The sequence below is a fragment of the Zonotrichia albicollis genome, chromosome 1 (genome assembly GCF_047830755.1).
Source record: "Zonotrichia albicollis isolate bZonAlb1 chromosome 1, bZonAlb1.hap1, whole genome shotgun sequence".
In the NCBI taxonomy this organism is placed as follows: domain Eukaryota; kingdom Metazoa; phylum Chordata; class Aves; order Passeriformes; family Passerellidae; genus Zonotrichia; species Zonotrichia albicollis.
Window position 1 is genome coordinate 25,609,253 of NC_133819.1, and position 24,729 is coordinate 25,633,981.

General features: G+C 38.2%; 1 protein-coding gene and 1 long non-coding RNA gene across 2 annotated transcripts in view; both read left to right on the forward strand.

Annotated features, from left to right (window-relative positions):
• Nucleotides 1-14,462, forward strand: part of SDHAF3 (succinate dehydrogenase complex assembly factor 3) — a 29,156-nt gene extending 14,694 nt beyond the window's left edge. Inside the window, exon 2 of the mRNA XM_005480801.4 lies at nucleotides 13,683-14,462. Within this exon, the coding sequence (XP_005480858.1) occupies nucleotides 13,683-13,883 (201 nt within the window). The 3' untranslated portion in view covers nucleotides 13,884-14,462. The remainder of the gene's footprint in view (nucleotides 1-13,682) is intronic.
• A 6,891-nt stretch (nucleotides 14,463-21,353) lies between these two features.
• LOC141728397 (uncharacterized) overlaps nucleotides 21,354-24,729 on the forward strand; it is an 81,892-nt gene continuing 78,516 nt past the window's right edge. Inside the window, exons 1-2 of the long non-coding RNA XR_012579311.1 lie at nucleotides 21,354-21,815; nucleotides 24,578-24,635. This is a non-coding gene — a long non-coding RNA (uncharacterized LOC141728397). The remainder of the gene's footprint in view (nucleotides 21,816-24,577; nucleotides 24,636-24,729) is intronic.

Consider the following 24,729-nt stretch of genomic DNA (forward strand, 5'->3'; position numbering starts at 1 on the left):
TATAGAGAGGAAAATTATAAATACAATCTGTTTCTACTTGAAAAATAGCTTTTAATAAAGTTTTGTGTTGGTTATGAAATAGTAGGATGGAAACTAGCTTGTGTGTGCTAGTAATAGCTTGTATACAAAAAGAGTTTGAATGAATCAGCTTATTATTGAATAATGTCAGTATTATATTACTGATCTTTTAGGTGTGTGAACTTGTCTGTCTTAGTGAACTATGTAGTTGATTCAATTGTTTTGAAACAATTGCCTTGGGGGAAGAAGAGATTGATATAACTGATATAGTATGATGTCTTCAGTACTGAAACATTTGAAAAAAATCTGGAATCTGATAGTCCTCAAAACATAATGTCAGATCTTAACAATAACCTGAGATTTGTAATATAAATGGTTTTATCTTGGGATTAGCCATTAAAATACAGCTTGAACTAATCTTGTGTTTTTAATGAATGGAGTAATAAAGCAGAGGTAGCCTGGAAATTGGAAGGGCCATTTTAGATCAGGTTGGTTGTGACCTCATCCAGTCCTTTACACAAACTCTTTGGGATTTTGCTGGTAGAGGATGTGCAGAAAAGATTTGACTTAAAGTATAATTTTCAAATGTTAGCTGAGAAGGTTCCCAAAATTTCTTATGTTCAAGCAAGAGTAACTACAATTCTAAAAGTCAGTTGTAACCTAAGATGTAGTCACAGGTGAATGGTGCTGAAGTACAAGTGCTGACTCAGCACTCTGAAGGAATATGGTCACTGACACACGTTGGTATCCTTTGTGGCACTTTTAATTGCTTGGTTTCAATCCAAGAGTAGTATGGATTGAAAACCTGAAAAATTTTTAATCATACTATATCGGGTTTTGCCTAATAATTAGTTAAGTTTATATAGAAATGTAACTACATAGATGTGATATAGTTAGAGGTGTGTTTATGTTTCCACAGTATGTTTAGTATGCTTTAGTTTAGTTTATCTGTTTTTATACAGAGACACAAGACAGCCATATAAATTGTATATGTCATTGAAATGAGGATTAATGTGCTATACAGTGTGGAATGTAACTGGATGGAACAACTTTCATGGTAATTAGCAAGAGCCTGGAAACCTGTGACTGCTGTCTACATCATTATTAATTTTTATTGTATTGTTTTTGGTGGATTGTTTGTGTACTTATTTGCACAAATACACACTTTTAATGCACAGTAGCAAGTATAAGAATAAATGAAGTTTATGAGTTTGTGCTTTTTTTTTAAATATTAATGCCATAATATCTAAAAGATTTATTTCCACTCTTTCATGGCATTTGATTTATATCTAACAGTTTCACTTGAATTTATTTAGTAGTCTTACAGAAAGCATGCAGCAGTGTGCAGTGGATTTAATTGTGAAATTGAAATTGACATTGAATTTATTTGGCTTTGTCCTTTTTTTCTTAACCTTCAGATGTTCAGTTCTGTTATGTGAGATGAAATTCTCATGGTCCCTTGTACTATTTAGCATATCCCATTTGTTGATTAAGCTTTTGGTACAGTGATGCCCCTGTCACTGAGTATTTACCAAGTTACCTGCCAAAGGTTTCCTTTCTCCTGAGTAATGGAACTTTTTTGTTTTAATTTGTGATTAGGTAGCATGTAAGAGCATTTTTGAGGGAAGACAGATTCTGAAAAACATTTCAAATAGGTATGATAATTTTGACAGCAGCTGTAGCAGAACTTTCCCAGGGAAATTCTCTACCTACCTGACGAAATAAAGCATTACTGAGAGGTTCTATAAAGGAAGGTGTTTTGCAAAGTTGTTTTTTGTAAATTCACTGCTGTAGTGGATGTAGCAAAGAGTTCAGTGAAGATGAGGAAATCTGCTTTATTTTTCTCATAAATATAGTAGAATACAAATGATCCCATCACTTTTCCCCAGCACTGTACAATCTTGTTTCAGTGTTTTCCCCTATTGAGGCATTAAAAATTGATGTTAAAGCATTATGCTTTGACACAGAGATATTACATTTTGTTCCAGTTTTCTAGGGCAGCGGTCACTAGGCAAGGCCAGTCCTTCACTACAGCAGCAGCTGCACTCCAGGCTGGCTTTGCTGTGGTGCTCGTGCCTGTGGCTCAGAGGTCCATGGGGAGCTTTCAGTGTCTGGCCCATCGGGACATTTCCCAAGCAGCCCACAGGTGGCTTTTGGAAGTGTTTATTCTGGTTTACCTGTGTCTTCTGTGATAGCAATGATGCACGTTGCTGGGATGGCAGAGGAGCCCCTGCAACCCAGTGCCTTCTGTGCATGGCCGTGCTCACGGCTGTGACCTGCAGCAAAGGTGTGCTGTGCTCCCCTGCTGCGTCTCAGGATGCAGGTGAGGGGGAGGGCTTTCCTCTACATCACTGAACTGATGTAGTGGGACTGGTCTAGGCTCCCCTCTCAACTGGTGCCTTCAGAAATTACTTTTTTTTCAAAGGTACATGAAACATTCTGCAGGACAGCAAATCATGCTAAGAATTCTCATCCACTCCTTTAAGACTGAAATAAACCCCTGCTCACAAAGACCCCATGAATTGCCATTCAGTGGGCTCCATGAGATTTTGCACTGCTTGTGAGCAGATGTCCACAAGACTTTGTTTTCCATATTTGTGTTGGCTAGCAAGTAAAATTCATTAAGACTTATAAAGAACTGAAAAATAGTTCATGTTTTTATTAGTCAAATAGTATTGCATTTTTTAAATAAGTCCAGAGTAATTTAAAAGCCATGCAAATATAACCTGAGATAATTCCTTAGTGTTGAAAAGTCCTGAAACACAAATGAAACCTCTTGAATAGCTTTGGTATTCTCTGACTGGTAGGAGCCATACTTATTGCATCATCACTGGATGGCAGTTAGAGATTTTTCTAAACTTATTATATAGTCAGTTTAAAACCCTTCCTGATCATATACAATAGGAAAAGAACTTGGTGTTCTTAATGCAGTAAGCAAACAGTGCAGTGGTTTGACATTGATGCTAATGATGGGAGTATCATTGTATTAGTGTGCAGAGGGCAGCTGAGCAGATGTGGGTGCACCATACCAAAATGATTAAAGGTACCACTTAGAGCAGAGGTAGTTTATCATGGGAGTTTGGACATACAAATACAGCTAATGTGTGACACTTCCCATTTGTGCTCTTTGCCACAGGCAGGCTGCTTCTGCTCCAAATGTTCATGTTTTCTTTATCTCTAAGTGAAGACTGTGGCTGTAGAAGCACCTGCAAGAGTGCCAGAGCACAGAACTGAGCTTGCCTCACCAATCTTTATGTGGTGCATCCCTCTTTCTGAAAGGTTGCCCTGATATTTTCATGGCTCTGGTATTTTCACATGCTTTTTAAAGTATTGAGGTAAATTGCCTTCTATGCCAGTTCAACATACACCTGTTTGCTTGGGATCAGCCTGGTTTTGCACAGAGAAAAAGGAGAGATTCTGGGTGGGTGAGAATTTTTAGGAATACATAGGTGGTCTGGATTTTAGTTGTGAAATCTTAGAGCTTTGTTAACAGAATGTTCCCTTAAAATGGAAGTATATACAGCTCTAAGCTATTTGACATACTTGATTTCCATTCCTTTATTTTTCTTGTTTTCCCTGTCATTTGCTAATTTAAAGCAAACCCCCTTTAATAGCTGGAAAACCTCTGGCAATAGCAGGAAAAAAGAAAAAAAAAATAGAACAAGATATAGGTGAGTTGCTTTTGAAGTATTTGTTGTATAGAGATTACTGGAGAACATGTTGAGGCTTGAGTTTCATATGTATTTGATCTCCCCAAGAACAGTACAGAATATTTGATGGATTTTTTTTCAGAAGTACTTTCAGATTAACTGTCTCTACAGTACTTTATTGAATTTTGAAACTTGTTTAGCAGATGACTGAATTTTCCTTTTTCATTTTCTCCTTAATCTCTCCAGTCTTTGATGGTGTGGCCAGCACTTGCTGTATTGTGATAGACGCTTTAAAAATCCTCGTAAATGCCAGAGCTGTTGGATAAACAGATAATGACATGCAGGTGATTACAGAAGGTTTTTGGTATCTCAGATTGGAGGGTTCTCATGTAGTCAGTAAAGATTCATGCTCCCTTTTAGCAGCTCTTGACCGTACTGACAACACATTTGTTTTCTTCGGTTAACTTCTGTGGCCAGTTCTGAAGTAATTCAGAAATTCTATAAAAATCTGCAAGTTAAAAACCTTTGGTAAGGTACATAAATTTGTGGGCTTTAGAATTTTTTTACATTAAGAAATTGCTGAAAAAATAAGCCCAGGTTTAGAATGGCAACTTCTAATTTCTCTGAGCATCTTTATCTGCAGCTACACCAGAGGACTCTCTGGCTACATATGTTAAGGAACTTCATGTTGTCATTTTGAGAGCAATAAAACTAAAGATGAAGGAAATGTTATGATTTCTTCTGTTGCTTGGAGGATATGGAAGACTTTTTAAACAATGTATGTTGTTAATTTCATTTGACAGAGGTAGGTGTATGTGTATACAAAGCATTTGTCTGGTCTAAAACTTGAATGCCATTTAATATATTTTGCTGCAGCAACAAGAACTTTAAAAAATTTGCATTTAAAAAATGTGCACAGCGAGTAATAAGTTCACCTTTTTTGTTTTTTATTAAGTACTGTGAAGTAGATGTTAATTGCAGTAACAAGCTTTTTTTCCATAGAGTGAATTTACAAATATAAACCAGTGTGTTGTTTGTTATAAGGAAGATGTCAATTAATCAATTTGCATTTCTTTTCATAGAGGTGTCCTTTTGCTGCCGTTTAAAAGTAAGGACTGAATTGCAACCAAGTGATTGTGGCTAAGTACATTGATTTATTTTTACAGAGTAGGACTTTCAGAAGTTCCAGACTAAATGTCATACTTACATAAGTAACAACCTTATTAGAATTCACCTGTGTTTCCCACTGGCAGTATTTTTTCATTTTTTAAATCATGAGTCTGCCTGTGTGTAGGCTTTCTTTTATTGATGGCAGGTCTCCTAGGCAGTGCTCTGGGAAGAGCACACCTCAGAATGTTTGTGTCTTGTTGAAGAAGCAAGTAGATAAACTTCCATGACTCCTTGTTTGTCTGCTTTAAATTCCTCCACAAGTGCTGAGGTAGGGTTTGTCTCTGTCTCCTGTTACTGGAGGGTCCATGGTAATACTAGCCCAAGAAATCAGCCTCTGATTCAGTGATTTCTGACACCAAATTTGCTTTGCTAAATTAGTATCACATGTATTGTATTAGAACAGGTAGCATTGACTATATTCATTTAAAACTGGGGAGGTTTCTGTCTTTTTGTCCCAAGGGGTGAATCTGACTTCTACACTAATGATCTTGTATGTTTTTAAAGAATTGCCCATGACTTTTTACTTAATTCAAGCACATACTTCTTCTACAGGTCCATTAAAGTAAAAAATTCTGTGCACCCTCACAAGGGTTATTTGTGGTGTCATGGAAATCAATACAAGGTGCCTATTAGTGGATTAATTTTTTGTTCATACTTGAGGTTTTCTTTGTTGCTGTATTAGTTTAAGGTTTTGTTTCTAATGAGCATGTAGAAATGCATGCAATGGAAAAATAAGAATACCAAATTTCTTTTGGATATATATGTACACTTTAAATGCATCATTAGGTATAAATTGAGTAGAAGAACATGCATGGAAGTCTTTGAAATGTTATCATCTAGAATATATAATCTTTTGCGTGTTCTTAGCATCTAGCAGTCTGGCAACTAATGTGGTTGTCTTGGAAACAGGCTTTATTTTCCTTTTGTGAATATCTAGATGTGAAATGATTATCTTCCTTAAAAATCTACAAATAATACTTCTGAAAGAAATAACTGCAGATTTAAGCTGCTTGTCGTCTATTTAAAAAATTGATACAGAAGTCTGTAAGTGATGTTTTCATTGTGGGTTTTAATTATAGTTGTGTGCTTATGTTGATAAAACAGTCTTTAGTGGTTTTTTTAGGTAAAATGCCCATCCTTAGTGTTGATATTTGTCTGGGAATTATCTGCAATGAAACACTTTGCCAAGATTTCCTAGCTTAAGGTTTAAATAGAAATATTGCAGTGTAACTGATGCATTAGAAATTAAATTCCTAAAACCAAACTGATACTGTGACTTACAGCATTTTCCCTTGCCTTGTTTTAAATTAACAGCATGCAATAAATCCTTGGGTATTCTGTGAGATTATAGCATAATATTTGCCAGATAAAACTTTGCTTTTTTATTAGCCAGAGAGCTGCCTGGCTGCGCACGACATAAAATGTCGAAGTAAAATAGAAACTGAGTCCAGAAATTACCATCTTTCAAATTGTTGGGTTTTTCTTAGGATTTGTATGCAAATATGAAATAATGTTCTTAAAATTTAATTTTTCTGGTCTGTAGCTTATTTGTCCTTATTTGTCAGCAGTCTCATAATTTGGTATTAGTAACAGTACATTTTCATTCCCATTTTTACAGATGAAGGTCCAGACAGAATAATTGTCCATGTTTTGTTCTTAAATTGTTAAGTTTAATAAGTTTTCTAATGGAGGTTTTAATATATTTCTCTTCCAGGTATTTTTGTCTCCAATACCAATTTAAAAGGCTTTTAAATGCAGATATGTACATCAGAGAAGAATATTTTTTAAGCCTCTCATAAAATAAATTTTTTTCAGTGAAACTCACACTTTGAATGATACAAGCTGTCTGAGGATCGGGAACCACGGCAAGATCTTGTTTATCCATTGGAACCCAATTGCGTGACCACTTCTTTCATTCTTCTTCCCATCTCGTCCTCCTGCTTCAATTCTTGTGCTGCATCCACATTTCAGAATGATCTCTTTTTCCAGAACTTGACTATTTGATTTTTGCTTAAATGTTCAAGTGTGTTCCAAATTTTTTAACTTCCTTATTCCCTAGAATAAGTTCAGGCTTTCTGTGTGAGGCCTGAGATGAAGCTTGTTGACCTAAATGGAGAGAATCTTGAACACTTAAAGACTATGGTTGTTACCAGTTGGTGCAAAAAACTTTTAGTGACCTGTATTTTTGCCCTAATATACAACAGTGGCATAAGTATTTTGCACCCAGAAAGAAATAAATAATCACAGCTTGTTTTTCCACAATAAATAATCACAGCTGTGTTCCATTTTGGATGCAATAGCATTTATATATGTTTACCTTGATGGCCAGCCCATAAACTTCCCACTTTCACCTCAGATTATGATCTCATAAATCTTACATTAAAAAAACATGTTATTTAAGCTACAAACAAAGCTGATTTAGTCCTTGATCTTTTTCATATTCCTCTAAATAAATGTCATTTCTTTGAGTTTAACAATATTAGTTAACTGTGTTCAGAAAAAGCAGTCCATTTTATACCTTCCTGATCAAATAATAATTCTTCATGCTGATTACTAAGTATTACATAATTATATTCCCTGTCTCCATTTTAGCTGAACATTTTTTCATCCTTTGCTCCTAAACTGCAAACAAGCAAGCAGCTGAAAAAAAAACCCAAAAAAACCAACCAAACTCCTTATGGTAACAGTTGTGTATAGTTACAGTATGTGCATCATTGTGTGAATGTGATCAGTTCCCTGAAATTGGTTGATAGTCACACACTAGCATCCTTCTTGAATATCCTGGGAAAACCCGATGTTGTTAAAGTTCCTTTCAGATTAACTTTTTGTAAACTTTGATGTTTTCTTGTTCCTGTTCTTTATGATGCAGAGATGTTGTCCTGAAGAAATTTGTTTTACCTCTGTGCATTGTAAGACTTGGTCTTTCATCCCCAGAAATGAAATTATGCATAATTCCAAGTTAGTTCTAAAGATAAAGAGGAAGTACAGTTTTTTTCTCTCATGTGTTCCACTTCAGCATGTTGCCAAGTCTGATATCAGCAGCATTAGGAAAAGATAAAACAAACTTCAGGGGAGGGATTGCAGAGTCATTCAAGGAGAAATGTTGCCTTTTGTTGCCTTTTGTAATTAAAAAAGCACAAAACAAAATGACTAATGAACATTTTCCTTTTAGCATGAGCAAGGAAGCTGATCAGATAGTCATCTACAGCCAGAGACACAGAGATGTGTAGTAGCTTTCTCAGTGATGAGAACCACATCTCTGGAGGACGGTGTATCCACTCATCACAGTGTGTTTGAGACAAGTTTCTCTCTCCAGTGCCCAGCACAAAGACAAGCTACATCTGTAGCTTCACTTAAACACGTGATATTTAGGTGTAGGCAGTCCCATTGCAAGTGCATGATGTGGCTTGAAATGATGCAAATCTTCCCATCTAGTAGTGGACTGAAATACAAAATAGCTTATCCAAGCTGCACTTTACACAACTTGTTTTAGAGCTTCTCATGACTTACAGAAGCTTGTTGCTATTTCTTTCTTGTATATGCTTGGTGTGTTGTTACACTTATGGTGGATGCTCAGGTGATTCAAGTGCCACAAGAAAAAGTTGCCTTTTCACCTTCTGGCAAGACTTGCAGTAGGAGCTGGACGTGTTTATTCCGTAGAGGTCCTCTGCTGTGCTAGGTACCTCAGAGTGAAAGTCTTGATTCTTCATTCTGTTGCCCTTTTCCCAGCAATTACTGTTTTAATTATTCACATAAGAAACTCTTCTAACGCTGCCATATGTCATTACTTGGTATCATTCAAATACCATTTGATAGGTATTTACAAAAGCAGGGGGAAGGTTTACTCAGAACTCTTTTTAGTATATTGATTTTTCTTTTTTCACGTGTTAATGGTGTGACCTTTACAAAACCAAAAATTATTTATAATTTAAATTTTGAAATTGATAATGCATTGCTCCTGTTAGAAGTTGTGGGACTTTACATAGGTTTTCATTCACATCAGTTAATTAACTTGGCAGTAATTGTATTTTATGCAATTTTAAAAATATTTAGGGCTATTTTTAATGGTCTTGTCTCATGGAATATAGATTGTTATGGGTTAATGTGTTTGTGAGTGCATGAAAATGTTCACTGTGGTATATTAGTGGTTATGTTAAATGTGTTATGTTATGTTATGTTATTAGTGTTATGTTATTAGTGGTTATGTTATTAGTGGTTAGTGTAAATGTTAGTGGTATATTAAGCTGAACTTAAATGTGGTAGAATTTTCCTAGGTTTATTACTGCATTTCTAACTATACTTAGAGCTTCAGGTAAAATGTATGAAGAAGATATTCTGGATTTTCGTGGGGTGTAGTGCCCATTTAAATACTGTAATACTTTTTAAATACTGTAATACTGTAATTACTTCTGTAATACTGTATTTTTTTCTGATTCTGTTTATCATCAAAACAGCTTTTCAGTAAAAATATAGTAAATAATTTGCAGAATTCTATCTGAATGAATATGAAATTATTAATTCAACATATCTCTGCACAACAATAAGAACAAGGTGCTCCTTGCTGTGCTGTTCATTCACAGCTGTTTTTTCATGCTGCCACCCTTCGCAGCATGTGTTTGATTTTGCTCTGAGTAGCTGCAGAAACACTTGAAATGCTGCAATTTGAAATTAACTTCCAGGGAGTGATGACAGTGGCTTTTCAGGCCATGCTCTTTTTTTTTATGTAACCCTGAATAAAATAAATTTAAATAAATTGATAGCATTTTCCTAGTGCCTGACTGTGCCTTGTTGAACACATCTCAGAGTAGCATTTTCTGATCTGGTCACAGTAATGTTTGTTATCAGTGCTGTCATTAATTTGGCTGCAAGTGGAGATAGCCTGGATGAATACTTCGGCTTTATACTTCAACTGCTTAAAGGAGATAAAAATTTTAGACCTTTTTAAGAGAAAATCTGACTAGAAAGTGAATTTTACAGGTGGTTACTGTGAACAGACATATCTTATTGAGATTTTTGGAGCAGTTGTCTAAAATGCAGCATTGTACATATTTAGGAGGATGCCAGAGAAAATAAAAATTATGATTGTTGTTCTTTTCAGTGAAAATGAACAAATGGGCTCTTAATAATTTGATTTTATGATTAAATAATAAATGTTTATAAGCACTTTGTATTAGCATGTGAGATAAATGTGTGTCATTGTGGACTAGATCTGGTAGGAGTCTGTATATCTGGCAGTCAGAGAAGTGGGGCTTTTGGTTGTGTGATTTTTGCTTTTATTTTTCTACTTAATCCTTTCTCAACTTGGAAAACAAGAAGGCTGATGCTCTTTCTGTAGTGTGTGATATTTTAAACCTCAAATGTCAGCCATCCCCTTGCCCTTTAATGAATTTGTGCATTCTATGAATGCCTGTGAGTCAGAGAGCAGAGGGGAGCTCTGTATTTGCTTCAATTAGTGAGTTTAAACAAAAAAACCCTAAGGTTATTGATTATAGCAAACACTCACCTTCTGTTTTTTTGTATAAATAATTTAGAGGTTCAAGCATTTACTCATAGAGGATTTAAGAGAGCCTGATGCTTGGGTTCAGCATGCATGCTGTATATGCCAGTGATCTGAGGCAGAGCCATGACCTGTGTGTGAGGAGTGCACCAACCTTCCAGGGGAGGCGTCTGCCTCCACACTGCCCACACAGAGGGTTTTGGGGTGTCCCTGTGGTTGCACACGCTGATGGCAGTGCTGTGACATGGCCAGTCTGCACCTTGGGCTGTTACCTTGGGCCTCCTTGAAGGTGAGGAGGGTGTCTGTGATACAGGTGGGCAGCAGGCTGGGATTTAATATGGAATAAATCCATCTTCTGATGGTAAATGGTCAGGAGAGGTGGTTGTAACTTGAACTTGATTCTGATCCTCTGTTTCTGGTGGCAGTCATGTACAAGGGGAAAGGCTTTTGTTATTCAGCTGGTGGTTTGGGTTTTGCTTGCTTTTGCCATGTAAAAGCCCAGAAAATTTACAGCTGGTGCAGGCAGAGGATCATTGCAGTAAGAGCTCCTTCCAAAGAAGTAACTAACCAACCTGAAAACCATCAGGGAGGAGAGCTCCTGTGTCCCTCTGCCATCCTTGAGTATGTCAAGCCTTGCTCTGTGAGGGTGCAGGATTACTTGTGTTCCATTTTGTGTCTTCTGTCTCTGTTTTTGTGACCACAGTATGATCCATAATTGAAATAAGATGCCCTTAAAAACTCTGCTAAGGATTTGTGTCATGATTGATGATAAAGGAGTTTTGTTATATTTGGAAGATGCAGTTAAATATAACATCAAATGAAAGGCAGCAGTGAAGTAATTTTCTTTGAGGAAGCTAAGCAAGAGTTGGTTTCAGTTCTGCTGGTGGAAAATAGTTAAATTCTGTATTTATTAAGTTCTAATGAAAACTAGACCTTACATGACCATACTGCTCCTTATTACCTGAGAGGGACTGTGATCATTGTATTTTATGATGAAAGTTATATTATTGAAAGAGCAAATGTTAGCTTCTCCCATTTTTATTCTTTCATTATGCTTTTAAACCTGTTACAAAACCTTGGAGTTCAGCACATTAAGTTCATTTGCTGTTAGGAAAATGGCACATTTTCTAGATAGAAACTGAATCTTAAATTATTATGTACCATCAAATCATGCAGTACCTCTCCACAAATCACTGATCACATAATAATAGTATTAATTTCTGAGGGAACAGTAATGTATTAAACAGTTAAATATTCCAGGCTTTGTCCCTCATCTGGTAACACGGCAGAAAAGATGAGATATGCCACATAGTTCATCTTATTTTCAGCTCTTTTATAAAGGCTGAAGCATATTTTATTTGATGCATCACTGACATTTGGTAAAATGAGGTGAGAAAGTTCCACTTTCTGTCAGGAGTCAACCAGAGCCCAGCATATTTCCACTGTCCAGTATTGAATTTCTGTTCACATTGCAGATCGATGTGAAACTGCAACCACTGAGGCTTTCTGGCATGTACAAAACATTTGTTCAGCTAGAAAATGAGTGGGGGAAAAGAGGCAGCGGTGATATCCAGATGTGAGCCCACTGGAGTGCTGTGAAGCAGAGCATCTGGTGTGAGGAACAGGGGATGAGCAGTCCATGACCCTGGGTCTGGGTGCAGGGCACCTGTGGGAGTGGGTGTTGCGGCTTTGTTAGGGATCACCACTTCCAGGATCTGGTGCACTGTGAGATGAGGTGCTGTGGTTAAAAATTGTTAGATTAAAAAAAAATTATTAGATTAAAATAATTTTGCAGATGATTTGTCAGTAATTAATTTGATATTTTTGGTAAACAAAACAGTTTGTAAAATTGTAACTGTTTCTTAAATAGACTTGAGTTATTTCTAGGTACCAGAGGTCATGCCTGCAGTAATAGCTGCAGGCTGCTCCCAGGTGGTTGTTATTAGCAGTGGGAGGACTTTCCTCCCTCTGTGGTGGTGGGACACTGCATGGAGGGGTTCTTGAGGTTTGTGTGTTCAGTCTGATCTCTTGATACAATGTGAAGAGTTTTACATTGCTTGCTTTCAGTATTGTTTCTGAATTATATGCTGTGAATGTTGTTGTTTGGTGTAATGAAAGTGGTATGGGGTTTGTTTGTGTGGGTTTTTTTGTTGTTGTTCTGGTATTTTTTAATGTGGGTTTGTTAGTTTTTGTTGGTGTGTTTTTGGTTGTTTTCTTTTCCTAGTCCACAGTTATTACCGACTGGATTGTTCCGTGCAGAAATACAAAGATAGAATAAAGTAGAATGAGGTGGAGTGGTTGATGTGTAACTGTCAGTGTGTTACTGGTCTGCTGGGTCGCTTGAGAGATCACATTTCTCCATCTGCCTTGATAAGAAATTCTGTAAATTGCAAAGTTGAAGAATTAACCCTTTACAATTTTTTATCTTACTACAATGTGATTGTTCAATCATTGGGAAAAAACCTATTTAGTTTCTTTTAAACCCTACAGCACCTCTACCATGAGGTAATACCACTGAGGTGTAGGTTTACCATGGGAATTAACCGTGGTGTCACTGTTTCTGAATGCCTGTTTCATTTAAAAGCAGGACAGGTGATGTTGGGAAGAACCTTGAAGAATCAGTTTGATTCAGAGTCTGTACAAATAATAATTTACTTTTGTTTGCCCCAGTTTGTTTTAGTTGTCTGTTTTCTTTAAATAGCCATGAATTAAGCTTTGCAACAGGGCTGGTAAGATCCTGCTGACTTCAGTGAGGCTTGACATGGTCTATTAACAATCTAATGTATTTATGTTAGTAAATGGTGTCATTTTGAAATTTATCACAGGCTCATGAATATCTTTCTTTCTTCTTGCCCACTTCTCTGGAATTATTAGACATATAGTTGAAGTAGTGGCTTGGGTTACTTTGCTGGTAATTGGTTTAAAAATTCAGTATGCAGTGCCAAGGTATCTTTTAGCAAAATTGGGAATAATGCTTTTCTGGATGTATCAGTTTACTAAGTGTATCCTATTGATATCCTGCTGTATAGGAAAGATTATTTTAATACGTATATTAGATCTAGAATTAAATTTTGTTTTGTTTTCAATAGTAGTATATGATAGGGCATTAATCTGTAAATATATGAATTTTAAACTAGCTATATAAAATTACTGTAGATATTAGAAGTGCTTGAACAAGTTATCTTTCTTATAAAAAGTGTTAATTTTTTAGTCACCTGTTGTCAATTAATAGACTGTTGTAGGAGATTGTGTAAGAGTATGTTATTAACATATAATGCTATTAAAAAAAGTTGACCTGAATCTTGCTTTTTTTCAGTTTTGTGACCTTTATATTTCTTTCTCATTAGAACTATGCAGCACTGATCCAGCAACAAATTGAGGACAAACAAAACTTGAGAGAAAAGGCTGTATATGGAATTCAGCTCACAGAAGAAAAACTTAATGACTTCCGTGATGAACAGATTGGGCAGCTGAAGGAACTGATGGACGAGGCTACCAAACCTCATAAAAAAATCACCATTTCTAAAGACTCAGAATACAAAACCTAAAAGATTAAAAGAATTATTTTGATGCATATTGCAACCATTTTGAAGCTTTTTCAAGTTGTACTTGAATGTGGTTTCTGTGAGATAATGGACGCTGCTGATGCTATAGCTTGTCTGAAGTGGATGTGTTTGGCTTTCTGTGCAAGAGCAAATGGAAAAATGAAATAATCACACTTTTTTGTTAATTGCCTTATTTTTTCTCCTTTTTGTTTTTTCCTTCCTAATGGATGTTGAAGACTGAAAGAATTTGGGGAAAGTAAATTGATGTTTTTAAAATATGGAGTTGTTAGTTTTGGAGTTGTTTTGTAATCTTGGCACCTACAGGGCAAAACATCTTTCTGTTTGCTTACCATCGTCTTCCTTAATGGAAAAGATGCTATTAGCATTTATTTTCTGGTCAAGATTCAGTAGACAAAGGAATGGTACTAAAGTGGGTTTGTTTTCATGGAAAGAAATGAACAGTATTAGAAAAGCATACTGCTGGTGAAATTGGAAGTTGATTTTTGTCTTGAGCTTTATTGTGAAATGGACTTTAAAATAAATGATGTGGCTCATTATTAAATTAACCTTGAATCACTCCTATGCAGAAAATCCTGTGTTTTTTTCAAAGCTAAATTCAGATTATTGTTAGTATCTAAAATTTTTAAAAACCTTAAATGAATGGGTTGTGCTGTAGTTTGAATTCAAAGGTTCTTTAAAAACTTGGGATCCCATATTATGCAATATTTTGTACAGACCAGAATTTGTAAATGACTCGATCACAGAAATTATCCTATTGATAATACTGTATGACCAACATTAGCAATTTATTTCTAATAGGTTAGGTCTTCAGTAAGACAATGTGTGCAACACTTGTTGTAACTCATGCTGTTGGTACTAAAGAAGAAGGGGGTTTTATCTGTTAAGAAAACCACACACATTTCTGTGCAAAAGACAGCTTTAATTTCATCTTCCAAACCTAGTTTTATATTACTAGTTTTGTTCTATTTCTGGACCTTTCTCTGTCTGTTACTCACAGCACTTTTAAGACAACAAAATTTCTTTGCTCTTGGGGAATAACAGCTTTGACAAGGAAGCGCATTTCCATCTGTCTCAATTTGTAACAACATGCTGTTTGCCAAAGCTGCGCTCCAGGATCCTTACAGAGTGGGGAGCAATCTGGGGAGCTGCCTCTTTCTTTCTCCTGTACCTCTCTTCCCAATTCTTTGATGGGATTGTAGACTGCAGGTTGCTCATTTCTATTAAAAGTCCACTTGCAGGATAGTGTGTGAGGAACATGTGGTTCCTCGATGAAGGAAGGAGTGCTGAATCGGACCCCTGATTGTTGGAGATTTTTTCAGGGATGGCCTAGAAGGCAGCTGTGAGGAGCAGGTTCTCACAGCCTGTTTCTGCGAACAGCAGAGGTTCTCAGATTATTTTTAATTACAAGTAAAGGTGACAAACATGAAGGCCTTGAGAGCCTTGCACATCAGAGTTCTCAGGCAGCTTTCTCATAACAAGTGGATGTTCTATCTTTGGCTGTTTTGGGAAAGCAAGAATAATTTTGAGAACCCAAATCTTGGTATTGGAAACATAAGGAGGGGTTGGTATGTTATCTCTGACCTATTGTGAGCTCAGATTTTGCAATATGCATGAACTTGATTAACACTGTTATAAAAGGTGACTGATTGATTAATAAATCGGAGTCGATGCTGACCAACGCAAGGTGGGTCGCTCCCTTCCAACTTCAATACCCAATGAAGGAAGGAGTGATGAATCGGACTCCATGTTCTTAGAAATTTATTATTTTATGATCTATATTATATTAAGGAATACTATACTAAACTATACTAAAAAATACAGAAAGGATACTTACAGAAGGCTAAAAAGATGCTAATGAAAACTCGTGACAACTTCCAGAGTCCCAACACAGCCTGACGGTGATTGGTCATTAACTCAAAACAATTCACCCAATGAAACAATCACCTGTTGGTAAACAATGTCCAAACACATTCCAAAGCAGCAAAACACAGGAGAACATCAGATAATTATTGTTTTCATTTTTCTCTGAGGCTTCTCAGCTTCCCAGGAGAAGAATCCTGGGCAAGGAGATTTTTCAGAAAGTACGATGGTGACAGCTGCATCTTCTCTGGCACCCCCTGCCTTTGCTGTGTGTGCAGTAGGAACATGCTGTAGCCTCAGGCACCCAGAGCAAACAGGATGGAAGAGCAGAGATGACATCCAGGCTGCAGGGCTGTTCCCAGGTCCTGATTCTGGTGCTTCAGGGGCATGGGTGGAGAGAATGGCAGCTCCCTCCTGGCCTGCTCCATACCTAGGATGCCCCAATGTCAAAGTGGGAAGCAAATGGCATGTGCATACAGGAAGCTTGAAAATTGTCTCTGATACTGCCATTCACACATTGCTAAAGTCTTGTTCTTTTTACAGTTTAAAGGCTGTAAAAATCTAATCCAGCTCTGGAGTTTAGGGCATTAAGATTTATTCTGTTGCACTTCCATCAGCTGAAGAGTAATCAGTAATTCCATCACTAAATCTATACTAAAAGTAATTTTTGGGTGTTGATAACAGAATTTGTTTCCAGTCCTTGACTGGTAGTAGACCTGTGCCTGCTTTCCAGTCAGTATCCAAGTTGCTTCAAATTTATTTCAAATACTGAGTTGCTTCAAATTTATTTCAAATACTGCAGTTTAAAGCACCTTATTTTTATCAACTCATTTAATGGAACTTGTTAGTTCAATGAAACTAGGTAAAATACTTGTTTTAGCTCTGTCTACTCATGTATGCATCTAGGTTTTAGAGGCTAAATTAATTAATAATGAAAAACTGCTATTTGGTATGAAGAACATAAACTTGTAATGAGACCTACAGGGAGTTGGAGGTGAGGGTAAACATCTTTACATCCACAACCCCTTGTCTAATAAATCCAACAATTTTTTTCTTTCATTCCCAGCAGTAGTTTGTATTTGGTACAGTATTTGTATTCTTGTTTTAAACAACTCCCACAAAAGCCAAAATTCCATTACAGGAATGAAGCATCTTTTGAGATTGCAGGCTTTAAGACAGGCAGTGCTAATAGTAAGGTGTGCTCTGGTCTGAGCAGGGCTTATGTGGGTGGTGGGGCCCCACAGAAGCTTCCTGATGCCAACACTGCCACACATTAATAAAATTCTTTGATTTACAAATGTGATTAATGACAGTTGAGTTGAAAACAATGAGTTGGAGTGAGCTGAAGCTTTAAGTAGCTGGAAAAGACACAAGCTGAAGTCTTATCAGCAAGTAAAAAATTTTCAGAAATCTCTGCCATTAAAAATGACCAGTTTTGATATGCAAAGTTACACATCTTAAAAAGAACAAATGAAATGTCCTTCTTGTAGTGTTTTGTTAGGCCTGGGATGTGGGTTTATGCTGTTTTTAACTGACTGCCTGGCAAGAGCTATTAGGACGTATTTATTCCGTAAAAGTAAATTAATAATGTAACATCTTGAAGGTAGGATTTATGAAGAAGTTTTATTCCTTAGCTATTTGAACTTTAATATTTTTGAATTATTAGTGGACATTCTATTTCTTCTTGAATACATATTTGTGAGACACTGAAAATGCATGGATGAGTCAATGGCCAAATTTTCATTGGCTTCTAGGTAAAAATATTGGAGAATTAATGAAGGAACCATGGCTTTCCCTGCCTGTCATAATCTATTTTATCTTCTGCTTTCTGTAGCTAAATTAATAGCAAAGGGAAGACTGAATCTTCCAGCAGACTGATTTACCCAAGTGGGACCACAGAGGATCTATGTACCTTTGATGTATTGTGAAAGCTGAATCACTGTGAAAAACAGCTCACATTCTTGAGCAAAATAAGTGTCTATGTGCTATCCTGCTTAACTGTTGATTTTCAGACCTCTTGGAAAGAGTTTCAAGGTAACTTCTTCCTGTTAGATAGTGTAGATGCAGGAGGGTATCGATGCAGCAGCATGGGTATTGCTGGGCTTGTTTGATAAGCAGGACTGCCTGATCCATGTCCTACTGCTCCATGTCCTGGTGCTGGACCAGGCTGGGTGTGCCCACCTCACAATGAGCAGTGGTTGTACTAGTTTGAAAACAAACCAGTGGAACATTCCAAGGCAGAACTACAATTTAATAGGAAAATTAAAGGCAATAGTACAGAAACACTGGCCTAAACTGACAGTCAAAATACAACCTGACACCCTGTCGGTCAGGGTGGTGGTGACAGTCTGATTAAATGCTGGCTACAGTCCTGTTGGAGTGATGGGTGTGGATTTTGTCAAAACAGCTATCCTGCAGAACAATCTGATCTTTCTGTCTTGAGGTCCAGGAGTGGGTGTTGAGCTCTTGTTCGCTGGGAATCCTGTGGTAGTGCCTCTGTGGTGTTCCAAGCCTCAGATTGTATCCAGGTAGGAATGTCTGGTTCCTCCCCCTGGGTGGGACATCTCACAGTGGGATGATGTAATTTTATGAGTCATGCAGTGGGACTCGATTTTCCCATTAGCAGAGATAGCCCCCACAGAGGGAGTTATCAGGGATGAGTCATGGAAAAGATAAGGAATACTGCCCCACTTATTTTAGCAGCTTATGGAGATGATAAAAGAATACATTATTTTGGTTACATCTTACATTGTAACCTAGGACAGTGGTGTATGGAGGGGTCTTCCCTGTGAAGCCACATCAGGAATTTGGCTGCAAAAACTGACACAAATTAAAAGGTGTTAGAAGTGATAACATTTGTACTTGTAAATGATCTGTGTTTGTTCATGGAGGTTATGCATCTGCTGCAAAACCACTAGCTTTGGTAGGAACATTTTCAGCAGTTTCAGTGGCCACAGCTCTGCTCTGGGAGCAATGACAGTGCTGAGTCCTTCCAGATTTTCCAGTGCTCTGTCTACCAGGTAGGGTACAGGTAGATCACAGAACCAAATTTTATTTAGTGCAACCTTTACATATGTATATACAAAGTATTCTTTGTTCATTGAAGTTGAGAGCTCTAAGTGAGTGCTTAAATTCAGTGCATAAGAATGAAATGGTTTTGCTACTTGCAGCAGTGTGTTATGAGGAAATATCAGGTGTTTCAACAAGCTCATTTACAGGACACGTGATCCTGCACAACTGAATGTGTGTCTGGGGAGTTCAGTGTTTAATCTCTGTAACCATTTCAAAGCTAGTACTTGAAGTATAAACAAGGAAGAATCCTTTTTTAGATAAAATGACTTTTAGTCATTGAGTATTTATCAACTTGTTATACGTGCTTATTACCACTGTAAAACCCTCAATAAGTACTTTGTTGAAACACCACCGCTTGCAACACAACTTTTATCACTGGTGAGCCTTCTGGTTTATGCCAGTTATGTTCCTTGAATGTTGAAGTGAAATTTGTGTTAAACAAATGAACATATTTACCTGTTTTTTCCCCAAAGGTTCATATTTCTGGTTTTGACTGGAGAAAACATGAGTTCAGAATCTGAAACACTGATATGTGTTTATCCTGTGAGATTAACAGCAAAACCAATAAAACATGCAGATGATTCTAAGATGGGAATTCCCTGTTGGGGTTGTATCAAAAGCAGGATTTCACTTTGCTTTACTGTGGTGGAATAATGTACAGAATCTGTAGCACAGAGCAGACTACTTGAGTACATATTAAAAATCGTGCTGTTACCAGTGAAGTCACCTTTAATTCTAAATTAAAAGAACTTTTCAGAGCTGAAAAAAATCTCTAGTTAATCCAATACTCAGTTAAGACTGATTTGAGAACTCCATCCTACTAAATTTATAATGTAAGCACATACCACTGGGTAGTGGGAAAATGGACCTGTATTAAGTATCACCTTGGTATTGTACAGTGCTCCCAGAATGTACCCTCAGGTACAGTAAAAAGGAAAACTCATATGTGGCTTTTCTTTACAAATGATGAAACAACTACTCTGCTTTGTTTTTTTTCTCTGAGTTAAATTACACTATTCCTGTCCAGTTCAGCTATTCCAAATTAACATTGTCAATTGCAAGATGAGCTTGGAAAAGAAGTTAAGGGCATTTTATGTGCAATAGGGTTTGTTTAGATGCATCTGTATTTCAGCCTGCTTTTGTCCTTCTAGTCACAGAATCACCAAATAACCTCAGTTGGAAGTGACTCATAAGGATCATAAAGTCCAGCTCCTGGCCCCATACAGAACAGCCCCAAAAATCACACCATGTTGCCCAAGAGTGTTGTCCAAACACTTCCTGAACTCTGTCAGGCTTGGTGCTCTGACCACTTCCCTGGGGAGCCTGTTCCCGTGCCCAACCACCCTCTGGGTGAAGAACCTTTTTCTAATACCCAACCTAAATCTCCCTGTCACAGTTTCATGCCAGTCCCTTAGGTCCTCTCACTGATCACCAGGGAGACTGGCCAGCACAGCACCAGCCGTGTGTGATTTCACATGGGGGAACTTAGCTCAGACTCTGAGAGAGGGGAAATCAGCACCTCCTCCACAAACAACTCTAACGATGTGCCTAATGATGTGTGCCAGACACGTTGCTGTGGTATGGACAGGAGTGTGGCACACACACAGCTGCACATCTGCAGTCCCTGCCTGCTGCTCACTGGCAGCCCCTGCCCAGGAGACTGGCAGGCAGGTAAGAAAGGGTTTAGGAAGAACTGGCTTTACTAAAACTTAAGTCATCCAAGCATCTCTTGTTACTTTAAGGTACTTTTCTCTGGAGAGCCGCTGCTGAGTGCTGATCCATCACACAGAACTCCAAAGCCACAGCCAAGGTCTTGGTGCCAGACACTGACTCAGACTGTGCGGTCCAATCTTCCTCAGGCTCAAAATCCCCCAGTTTGTCCTGGAAAATTCAGTTTGTCCACTGCAGGAGAGAGGGGTCATGGATGTCTGTCAGCTCCCCTGTGCTCAGGAGTGCAGCATTGCCTGTGTGCCTCACGCACTCTCCGTGGCCGTGGCAGGTTCAGGGCAGTAACCTGGGACAATTATGATTTTGGTGCAAATACAGCAATGCAGCCCCGTATTTTCTAGGGATTTAGTACAGTGTTGCCTTCCTGATCCCACAGTGATGGAATGGTCAGAGGAAGACCAGCACTGCTTAGTGTTAACATTTTCCCTTCTCCATTGCTTTCTTTGTATTAGAGCAGTGTGTTTTACTGCATACAAGTCCTAGAGAGGTAAATCCAGTACTTCCCAAGCCCTGCCTCACACCCCAGATCTCAGGAAAGCTTTTGGGTCTGATTTAGCCTATGCTACTCACTCCACTAGCCTGCTTTCAAAACTGCAATGAACAAGTAAGTTAGAAAATATTTTAATCTCTTGCTGCTCTCCCAAGCCTCAGGTGAGACTATAGGATTGGACTTGTAAAACTGAGGGAAGGGAAACATTTTTCGTTGTTGCTATGGAGACTGGAGTTTATGCAGCAGTGACTTGTTCTGTTTTCTCTCTCCTTTATCTTAGACCAAAAAAAAAAAAAGGGGGGGGGGAAGGAATATGAAAATATCACGGACAAAACCTCTGGGACATAAGATTACAATTTGAATGACCTCTCAGCAGCATTGCAAGGAAAAACAAACATGACAGGAACAAGGAGGAAAAAGTCTTTGTGTGTCAAGACAGTCTCTTTCTGCAGAAAAGGAACTAGGACCACAGTGAACGTAAGAGCAAAGAATCTGGTTGCAGATTCTTTGGAGGATCCAGTGTTCCCTATCCCGAGCCACTGCTCCAGCCCTGCTGTTCATGGAGCCTGGCCATGCTCAGATGCTAAGAGAACAACACAACACTTTTAACAGTAAGATAGACCCACATTTTTTCTGTAATATGCATCTTTCAGGGGATATGGAATCTGGGACTTCACCTCCTCCTAAATGGCTGTGGATATGGTCTTCCCTTGCTAGTCCATCACCTGAAGGAAAATCTGCTGTGGCAGCTGTATGGCAGTGTGGTAAGGAACAGACTTGTACCTGTGAGTTCATGATCAGTAAGGGTATGAAGGGTACATGAAGTCTGTACCAGGCTCTGTTGCAGATCAAAGCATGAAGTGTGTCTGATCACATTGCTACAGTAAATAAATTATTTGAAAGCAGCTCTGAAGTTTCAAAAAATGGCACATCCTAAGTGTAATGGATTGCCCTTAAAAGACCCCCAGCATATCAGTACAAAAACGTAGAACTCTGCCTGACTAAAGGTGTTTTCATGTTGCAGGATTTAAGCCCTGGAGTGGAGACAAAATGCATCCTCGACAGTGTGATCAGACAGGCTTCAGAGCACTGTGGAGAAAGAACCCTTTTGGTTTATGAGCATTGAAATCCTGTGCTGAAGGAGCAAAGAGGGTGGCCATATGGCCCCATCCCTGACCTCTCAGATCCATCAGCAGCCTCTTCTGGTTGTCATGACTGGGGACATAACTGAATCCATGTGCTTTTCCACAGTGATGCATGTGTCAGTCCTGAAACAGCAGCCTAACAAGTGGAAATGCTGTAGCACAAGTAAATCAGGTGGAATTAGCTTCTCCATTTTCTCTCCCTTTTCTCTGTTCAGCTCTGCAAAGCTGCAGCTGGCTCCCAGAGCAAGAAATGTTTCTCCTGGCTGTTCCTAAACATCTGTATTGCCTCTAGTTAAGAGCAGCCAGGCAGAGGGTGTACAGATGTCTGTGCTGACTGACAGTTATTGAAAGACTGGATAATGGCTTTCTGTGTTAAGAAAACTCACAGAAACGAGATGGCAGGGGACATGTAGGAATTTACTAGTTTGATCCCTTATGTTGAACTGTTGTAGGAATTTTAGGGGATATCAAACCAAAAGCTCACCAAAATCTATATAGTAAGTCAAAACAAGCAAGGAATATTGACCTAAATGCCCAGGGGGTGATGCCTTGAGAGGCTGCCTGGAACAGGCTAGACAGTGTTAAAGGAATAAAGTGGACATTTGTTAAAAAGGCCTTCCAAGGATACACCCTGGGCAGTACAAGAGCCTGGCCAAGGCTACACCCAAGATGGATGACGGATCACACGTTTTCACACTTTTGTACATTTTGGTCCATTTACATATTGGGGTTAATTGTCAATTACAGCTTCAAGTTATGAAGTCCCATCCTCCTAGATTGCTTTCCTCAATTTGCTGTTGTTTATACTTTTTAGGCCTGAAGGTGCAATAGTGTCCTTGGTTCTCAGGCTGGAAAAGGAATGTTTTGTCTAACTAAACTGTGAAGAGAACTTGCTAACACTAACACATTATATGAAGTTCAGAGTAATATACTAATGCAGTACAGAATCTGGATAATATGAAAGCTAAAACTTGAGGCATCAGGGGTACTTGGAGCTAGAGACAAGCCTGTAAAAGCTATTCCAATGTTATTGACATCCTACAATGTGTATAGTTATTTTGAAACCAATTTTCAGCAAGTTGACAGGCCAAAATATGATTCTGCTCATCTCAAAAGCTGGATAAATTTAAAAGTTGATGTAAAATCAGCCTCAAAGGGAGAGTAAATGAGCTCCTGAGAAAACTTCTAGAGAACTGGGATGGGGATCTGGGGGATTGTTTTAATTCAAGAGTGTCTTCAAATGCTAAAGTGCGAGTTAAGAAGCTGATTCTAGCTTGAAGACAGTTCTTGCCTGGTTGGACTTGATGATATTGGAGGTCTTTTCTAACCTTAGTGGTTCTGATTCTCTCCTTTATTTTGCTCAGTTTAATTCATTTCTTTATTACTATAAGAACTGCTTGATGAGTTAAAAACTGGAGCTATTTCTTTTCATGTTTGGGAATAAATACAAAAACTGATAGCAAGACTTAACACCAGTATAAAAAGTTCCTATAAGTAACTAAGATTTGAGAAATTTGAAAATGCCTGGGCTTTACTCCACAAAACAGCAAAAAAGGCTTAGAAAATGAATAATGTTATTAATTACTCCTGAACAAAATATATGTAATGAGATACCTGTGAAGCTCTTCATATCACATAAACCTTATGTATTATTTATAATCACTTCTGGGTCTCATCTTTATCACAAAACCCCTTCTATTATAACTAACTGATCACTGTAATTAGTGATGGAATAGTCATTTATAAGAGCAAAAGTTTGTTCCCTGCACAAAGGTAGCAGGGGAAAAGCAACAAACATGAAATATCAATGCTACCTGTGGGATTAAATTGCTGTTTTCCAATAGCTGCAATCCTTAACAGCTTGTTGCTGTAGCATAGATGTTTCAGAGATGTGAGGCATGATAGACAGCCATGGTTAAGTTAAACCACACTCTGTCTTTCATCTGGCTACCCTCTAAATCAAGTAAACACTGGGTGTCACATCCCCTGGGGTGCAAAGGAGTATTTGTGCTGGTGGGAGCCAGGGAATGTCCTCCTGTGGAAAGGGGGGACACATTCCCCATGGTCCTTACTCCTGCTCCTCCCCAGTGTGACCAGCTTCAGGGGACAGGGCTGCCACCTCCACCCTCTGCATGGTGAGGACGGGCTCTTCTGACACAGCTCAGGAAACCTCTGAGGGAAATCCTGGCATTTTGCTGCTCACTGCCCTCAGCAGGCTGAGTTTTGGACTGCAAAGTCCACACTTCTTCCCTTGTGGGGAAACAGAATGGAAGAAACTGAAAATTGCATCAAATCAAATCTGGTCCCAGCTGTGTTTGTTCTTACTGTGTTTTTTCCAGTCCTGAGGAGGCATTTCTTGACCAGACCTGTTTGCTTTTCAGCTGAGAAAATTGAAAGCCTGGCTTGGGAAAAAGACTTCTTATCTCTTCCCCTTTGCAGGTAAGAAAATCTGCTTGAGGTTTGCAAACCTGGCTAAGATTTTTGAAATGGGTGATATTTTACTAAACACCAGAAGCTCAGGGGAGCTCAGGAC